Raw genomic sequence first — 8,375 nt, forward strand, 5'->3', positions numbered from 1 at the left:
GACCTCCGTCTAATCACAAAGACGATTAATCCAAGGACCAAAGCACATTTACACATATTCCAGTCAGGCTCATTAAGAGTTGAGCTGCTTGTTAATCTCTTGCAAAGGTCAGATTCAACAGAACGGAGGATTTGTACCTTTCTGTTGGAGTGCAGCTGAAGAGCCGACACAAGAGGATATGTGGGTTTACCCTCCTGGTCCCACCCTCACACAGATCAGAGGTAAAGCGGGTCATCGTTGTGGGAACTCTCTCTTAACATCAGGCGAGAGCAAATTCAGACTGCTGCCTTTAACCCTGTTCCCCTTTTGTTATGTCAGAGTGTGAACATGCATGTGTCAACACACAAAATGAGATCACGTCACCAGCACGATGCTTCCACTTGTTCCAGAGCCTTGAGACCAGTTCAGGAAATGGGTTTTATTCTTTAAAGAGCCAGCATCTTGTCATCTTTGTCATCATCACCACCATCATCATCAACCTGACCAATGTCGTAATTACATTGTACAAAATGGCACAACATTGTATCCATGACAACAAAAATAAAGACAAATATACAGACAGGTCATTCTGTACAACATATTGTCGTAAAGTACAACACATGTCACGACTTCACCGTTTCTTTTATAAAAATAAAAAAAACATTTACGATATAACCATGGCTCCGCTGCGGCGTTCTGCTTAGACCTCCCTCTGTGTGATCGAATGGTGGATGTTTCAGCACGTAAAGCTCATCCTGGCAGAGTATTTCCAGGCAGTTACACAGAGAGCGTTCACAAGCCAGTGACCCATGCACTATGATCAATGATGTACTTATAATATATCATTTATGTACAATAAAGTAAAAAAAAAAAAGCATCTACACAAAGATGGAGTCCATCATACATATCTTCTAGTGTCCCTCCTGCACAGTATCTTTTTGAACGACCTCCTGAAGTCGTTGTTGAAGATGGTGTAAATGATGGGGTTCAGTGCGCTGTTGCAATAGCCGAACCAGAAGAAGAACTTGAAGAGGGTGTCGGGCACCGCGCAGGACTCGCACAGCGTCATCAGCATGTACGTAAAGAAAAAGGGAAACCAGCAGATGACAAACACTCCAATGACCACAGCCAGGACGAAGGTGAAGCGTTTCTCCCGGTTCTGTCGGCCCTTCCAGCGGCTGCCCTTGGTGCTCGGCACCCTCTTTTGGACGTCATTGTCCCCCGGTTTGATTTGGCTCAGTTTGGTTTTGCCCTTGGACACCTTCTTTTTGATCGAGCAGGGGTTGGTTACCTTGTGGTCGGAGGAGGACGACTCCTCCAGGTCCACCCCGTTCTCCTCACCCTTCTCCTCATCCGCTCCACCTTCTCCTCCCACTCCCTCCTTCAGCTCGATGTCCCGCTCGCCGTTCAGCTTCTCGTGGCAGAGGCGGTCCTCAGCGTCGCCCGCGGCCACGCCATTCTGCTTCGTGTTGGCAGCGGCGTTGGTGGCCGTCTTCTGCATCTCCTTCCGCTTCCTGTCTCCCGGTGGCGCCCGCGTCCTCTTTTTGGCGATCTGGTAGATCCGAACGTAGACTAGGACCATGATGACGCAGGGGAGGAAGAAGGAGCCGATGCAGGAGGAGATGACGTACCACTTGTCATTATTGATCTTACACACAGGTTCCTCCTTGCTGTTTTCTTTCTCCATGGTGATCAGAGGTGGGAAGGAGATAACCGCTGCGATGACCCACACAATGAAGATGATGCACTTGATGCGTCGTGGCGTCCTCTTCAGGTTGTACTCGATGGCCTGCGTGATGGACCAGTAGCGGTCCAAGCTGATGGCACAGAGGTGAGCAATGGAGGCGGTGCAGAAAAGCACATCGAGCGCCAGATATATCTCGCACCACACCTCGCCAAAGTACCAGTATCCCATGAGCTCGTTGGCCAAGGAGAACGGCATCACGAGGGTGGCCACCAAAATGTCCGCCGACGCCAGAGACACCAAGAACAAGTTCTGCGGAGCCCTCAGGGCCCGGCTCGTGAACACAGCTATGACCACCAGCACGTTGCCGAACACTGTGAGCAGGATCATGATGGCCACCAGCACGGTGAGCGGCAGCGAGATCTGGAGGCTGTACGGGGCCACACCTGGAAGAGTCTGGTTGGTGTCATTGTCGGACCCCATCAGGGCAGATCGGCCCACTGCCTGCGTGAGTTCACCTGAGGTTAACAAAAATCATCACCAGGAGGGACAGAGCTAGTAGCTCACAGCAGGACGGAGAAAAGAAGTATCACTCCTCTGAGGATTTTTCTCTCTCATGGTGAAAAGCTCTTTTTTTTTTTTTTTGTATGTCAGTTCATCTGAAAATGAGGCAACAAGAGGACAAATCAGATGCTTTTTACATGTCTCAATCCACTATGACAAAAAAAACTACTATCATAATAAGCTTAAGAATGACATCAGCTCTTTCCCTTGAATAAGAGTGAGAAAAAGGGCACGAAAAAGTGCGAAATAATCTTACCTGAGAGGCAGCGCGCTGACACAACCTCTCCAGTGCCAGAGACGCACGGGCGTTAAAAAGGAAACAGTCAGCGGGTAACTTCTTTAAGCAGATCAATAGGCAGCAAAGAAGATCCATGAGGCGGATGAAGTGCTCCCTCTGTGTCTCCTCTCTCGCCACACACAATGATCCCTGTGCTGCGTCTAGCGGTGCTCAGTAGCGGACCTAATAGAGCGCTAATCATGTTATCCCGGGCGCTGCCGTGCTGCTGTCTGCGTGTGGAGTCTCTCTCCTCAGTGTGGACCGGAGCGCCACTCCCTCTCTTTATAGCCCGCACGCTGCAAAAAGTGTCACCGCGCGCTCACGGGGTCACTGTGCGTCCACGGAGTGTCAACACCGGAGGACATGTGACAACACAGACCATTACATCAGATGGAGGCTCGGAGCAGAGCGGAGGAATGACAGGAAACAGTTCATACATGCAGGTGAAGGTGTTGGACATGATATGATGTTCAGTCAGGAGACGTGTCAGTGCTGTGTGCGTTTAACACACTGACATGACTTAGTAACAAAGTCAAGTTGTGAGTTGGTATAATAACACAAAATGGATACAGCCACGTGAATGACTAATAAAAGGAGAGTTAAAGGTGCACTATGTAGGTTTTTTTTATGCCGAAACAAACTAAATAAACAAACTCTTCTTGTTTTTGTGAATAAACAAACACAACTTCGCAGTGTTTTACTTTATATTTGGCGGACCCTGCCACCTTTCTAGCTTCAAACAGCGTTCTGGGGACTTTATTTTCCTCTGAAACACAGCTTGTTTATTCACTTCTGTAGAAAATAAATATTTCTCAGGTTGTATTATTACCTCATTAATATTTTAAAAATGTTATTAGTATTAAATATTAATATTACAATTCTGAGTTTAAATTTTCTTCCTTTAAAACTACAGAGCGCCCCATTAAACAGATGATGACGGCAAGTTTATTCATACAGTGCCTTTTAAACACAGAGGCAATTCACACAAAGTGAAGAAATGAAGTTAAAAACATGATAGAAAAGGGAAAATGAAGTCAAAGTAGAATATAAATCGATGAAAATTGAATTACAGCTACAGCGTGGCAAAAAGATGCTCCAAATTAAATAAGAGAAATAAAAGTGCGATAGAGAAAACAAATCAATCAAAGGCACAGGACGGTTAAGAGAGTAAAGTTTGGGACCATTTAAGTTAACGAGGAGGTTCATTTGTAAGTTAACTACAGTTGTAATTAAAATCAAATAGTCCAAACATGTTGGGGCCGTCGTCAGCTGGGTTGGATCTAGGCACAGGCATTTTAGGTGCATGTACGTTTTCCTTTTAAAAATCAAAATACACATTTTAAGATAAAAAATGTTTACATAAAATTTATAATATAGCGCTATAATGTTCCTATATGGATACATACCTAACCAATTGAATACTGAAATATAAATAGATGAGCTACAATAAATATATGAGCATAATAATAATCATGTAGCAGTTAAGTCAATATGTTTCTTTACCTAATATTAAAACGTGTGTAGGGGGCCTCCCCAACAAACAAATACAGTTGGCCTAGTGTAATCTTATCTATTTAATCCGGCCCTGGTCCTCAGACAGGTAATGTCTTTATATCTTCACCCTCCCTTCTTTTTCCCACAAAAACATGGTTAAAAATAAAAACATGTGCACAAGATGAAGGTTTAGTGTCACTTAATGTGCTCTTTTAGACGAGAGAAGTCCTGACGCTGAGCTGAAAACCAAAAAGCTCACCTTCACAGACTAAAAAAAAAGATTTAAACTGGGCCTAATATTTAGGACATTTTTTGCAGTGCAGCTGCTAGACTCCGTTGCTTAGCAGCATCCAGAGCCACACCACGTGGATCTCGACACAGAGGTTTTATGACTTCGTCCAAACTCAATTTATTTAGCCACCTTTTTCACTTCATGTGGGAGTCCACATACTTTGTCAGGAGCAGAGTGATTCACAGACCTGTTTGGTGAAGGTTTGCACGAAGGAAACGTCTGACGGGGTGTTTCAGTGTTTACAGATATGACAGGGGAGCAGTGGCAGACTGTTATCCATCCTCACTGTGCTAAAATATGTCACCTCTTGTTTGAGAGTCTTAAAGCTCAATCCCTCTCAGTGTATTATGTCAACTTGTGGTCTTTAAACTGTACAAACAGTACGAGTTTAATGAGCAGGGAGAGGATTACTGAGGAGCTTTTTTTTATATTAATTTCTATTGACATATTTTGATAGCAACGTTTAAACCACTTGTAAATCAATATCCCAAACCCAACTGGAACACACACTCACATGCCCTCGCACACACAAACAGGCACATCCTGGAGGAGGAACACAATGAAGGAGTTCATCTCAACCACGTGTCAAGGACATGAAAGCTCATAGCAGTGCATGTCATCCATATGTGACTGTTTAATGCAACCATCAGGCTTGACCTGATCAATGTATGAATACAAATGCAGTCACATTAAGTCCAGATGTCAGATTCCTCCCATTTATTTTGACATTCTGAATTATTCAATCATTTTCTCCCTGTGCATAACCAAGGCAAGTTTATACAGCCATTTTCTAAAGCACGGCGGAGTTTGTGTCCTTGAGGATAACTATAAAAACACCATATCATTTTGATCATATAAACTCATTTTAACAAAGCAACACGTGTCTTCTCTGCAAACAGCTGAAGAACCTGATGTGTATTTGTTGAAATCACATTTGAGACAATGCAAATATTTGACCCGACAGTCATTTGGACAGTGCTGTTTAACCAGATCACATTGTGTATGTAGCTGTCAAATGTACGTCATGCACCCGAAAAACAAGCTCCATCTTGTTGACTTTCTGCACGTGAGTAAGGTGTGGTTGGCGATGGTGGACATGCAACAGTTACTGTTTGTATGTTGACCCTTTAAAACAAGTTATAAGTTGATAAGTGGATTATGTTTGATTAAACACTTTTATGAAGTTTAGCTCTTCATCTCTGTTGGTAAGTGTTGCTAGAAGCGTCTGAAATTTTGAGCAATTACACGATCTTATGTTGTGAGCAGGCTCAGTTTTATCACAGCCACGAAGCCAATGTCCTCATTTATTTCCCTGTTTTTATGGATAGAGGACACTGATGGTTATTTTGTCAGCAAATTAACAAAAAAGAGAGACATTTCTTCAGATTTAATCATTTTCTAAAATTCCCATAGTTTTACTGGAACTTTTTAACCAACACTGTATCTCTCATATACACAATCGGATGCACTGCTGGTGTTCTGGTAGACTTAGGATCACTCAGGGAGCTGTTTGGAGGAACTGTGGGGACACGGCGTACACTCCTCCTCCTCCTCCTCCTCCTCCTCCTCCTCCTCCTCGTCATCAGTCTGTGCTGGGCATGGTCACATTTGGTACATGACTCACTGTGGGAGCACGGGATCAAAGTGCTCTCTAGTTTTGTCATGATGCTGACTCTTTTACATGTTTATAAGCTGAGAGTATCCGTGTTTACTTTATATGTTTTTTTGTCTGTAGGCGTGATTATGTGTCTTTGATGTTACATTTTCTTTCATGTTTTTATTTAATTTAGGTTTAATATTTAATCTGTTATGCTGTAAGTATGCAGCTGCTATCCAATTGATTATAATAATAAAAATATAATAAAGAGTAAAAAACACTTTTGTTAGATGTTGTTGAAGCCAGTTTCTACTTCAATTTGATAACCTGCTATTTAAATGCACATGATGTAATTTCTGCCATTAAAGGCCTCTAAATCAAAACAAAACAAAAGAGAACGTAGCGTGGGATCATGGGAGATGTTGTTTTCGTCGTTTAAAAACCACCTGCGTAGAAAATCTATGTGACGTGACAGAAATGTTCACAGACGAGGTAACAATTTCAAGTTCAAGTTCAATCAAGTTACATTTAGTCTCATTTGTCGTCTTCCTTCCTCACTCTCTGACTCTTGGCCTTGTTGAGACATTCTTAAATGTGGAAATGTTACATATTAAATCTTTCAATTCCAAATAATTTCCAAGATGATTCCCTTGAAGTGCCCTTGTGGGGGTCCTTCCAGTGGACTGGTCAAGTGCTCTCTCTTCACTATAAATACACCACGGCTCCCTGCAGGCTGGTGCCTCCCCGTATACATGCAGAGCCCTCTCTATCTTTTTGGCCCCGGCCCCTCAAACATCCGCCACTGTTAGCGAAACAGATCGTTTTCTATGTAAAATGAGTTCCAGTGGTTGTGTGAGCAAGACACACACCTGAGCATGACTGTGCTGAGTGACGTCACTCACACCTGTCCCTGCAGGGAACGGGGGGCGTGTCAACTGACCCTGTTCTCCCCTACAAGATGTGGACTCTCCAAGTCTGTACCTGTCCTAACTTTACACTTTACACTGTGCAGAGAGTCCCGACTAATGCGTTACTTTATATTCATTTGCCTGATGATGATGATGATGATGATGACGATGATGATGATGATTACCATCAGTGCTCAGAAACCACAAGGTGTGTGTGAGAGCTGGGCTTTTAACTCGGAGGCGCGTGAATATTCAGAGCGCCCACCTGTGAGACACACACACACACACACACACACACGACTCATATCAGCCTGCAAAGCCTGAAAAACGGATATGTTTGGGGGTAAACAGCAGTCTTGTTGATGCATGAGGGTGCAGACGAAGCGCAAGGATACAGTGACACCTGTCGTCTCCTGCAAGAGCCTCGTTTCAGGAGCACGAGCATGATGTCCACAGAGGTGATGACAGCTCAGAGGGTGGGGAGCTGGGTTTAATATAACGCCTTTATTTGTGCGCTCAGGGTTTCCTTTATTCACTCGCCTACATTTGTTTTCACGGGTAAGAGCCCATTTGGCGATGAGGGCAGAGGGCGAACAGGAGAGATGATCCACAAGTCCTCATAATGAAAACCAGAGCACATGTTCACCTGCCTGACAGAAGCGACTATAACATGGTGATGTTAGAAGTATCATCATCATCATCATCATCATCAGACTTGACTTGACAGCAGAGCGGTCAGTATTAGAGAAACACAGGCGGCCTCACCCTGTAATAATATTCAGACGTTCATTCACCAGCAGGGGGCGGTGCTGCACTGGAGCAGACAGCTCAGGACAATAAGAGCACACGTCTAAAAAGATGTATTTCACTGTGGCCTTCTGCTCTTCTTTATTTAAAATGTTCTGTGTTGCACAAGTGACGTATGAAAAATAACACCTGACCTCATCCTCAGCGCCACAATAAAATAGATTTTAGGGATGACAGTGAATGACACGACACTTGAAACCTTGGAAAGGCAACAAAAGTTGTATATTTATATGATACAATGGATGTAAAATACAAAAAGACAGCACAGGGTCAATCTGTTTGCTTCTACATATGATTCTCAGGAGGATTTGCAAGTTTGTTCTCTGCACGATATTTTGTGAATGTACAAGAAAATAATTAATCACAACAAACCTTCAAGAGCAGCGGTACAGAACATGTCCAACACCGGTCAATGGTGACACCTGGATAAGAAGATGGATTTTTTAGGGTTAGTTCATGTAAACTGTGCAGGTTGCACTACAAACAAAACTAAAATTCAGATATTAATAAGATGGGGATGACTGAAAGTGTAAACAGTGACTAACTGGATCAACTTCAGCAAGATTTTGGCAATGATGAACATGTGATGCAACCTGTAAGTGAAGTTAACTGAAAAATCATTTATACTTATATTTATACTTGAATAAATGTATTCACTGTACCTTTTCCCCCTTCTAAGTTTCTTTTTGTATTTTTTTATGGGTTTTTTGTTAATAATGGAAATGTGAGGACAGCAAGGCGACTGTTAAGTCTAATCTATAAAAAGAATTTTT

At 43.1% G+C, this 8,375-nt stretch overlaps 1 protein-coding gene across 2 annotated transcripts; it reads right to left on the bottom strand.

Annotated features, from left to right (window-relative positions):
- Positions 1–398: 398 nt before the first annotated feature.
- On the bottom strand, positions 399–2,744 carry adra2a (adrenoceptor alpha 2A). 2 transcript variants are annotated; one of them, XM_084370372.1, is made up of 2 exons: positions 2,484–2,744; positions 399–2,181 (listed from the first exon to the last, which is right to left on the bottom strand). In XM_084370372.1, exon 2 carries the CDS (start codon positions 2,144–2,146, stop codon positions 878–880), a length of 1,269 nt encoding a protein of 422 aa, XP_084226498.1. In that variant the 5' UTR covers positions 2,147–2,181; positions 2,484–2,744; the 3' UTR covers positions 399–877. The 2 variants fall into 2 exon arrangements, with proteins under 2 accessions (XP_084226498.1, XP_084226497.1); XM_084370371.1 differs by having other exon boundaries at positions 399–2,322.
- Between the last annotated feature and the right edge of the window lie 5,631 nt (positions 2,745–8,375).

This window comes from Pagrus pagrus (assembly GCF_965226575.1).
Source record: "Pagrus pagrus genome assembly, chromosome: 2".
Lineage (NCBI taxonomy): Eukaryota > Metazoa > Chordata > Actinopteri > Spariformes > Sparidae > Pagrus > Pagrus pagrus.

Coding starts and splice junctions, on each gene's coding strand:
- adra2a (XM_084370372.1), bottom strand. CDS start 2,146: ATGGGGTCCGACAATGACACCAACCAGACTCTTCCAGGTGTGGCCCCG.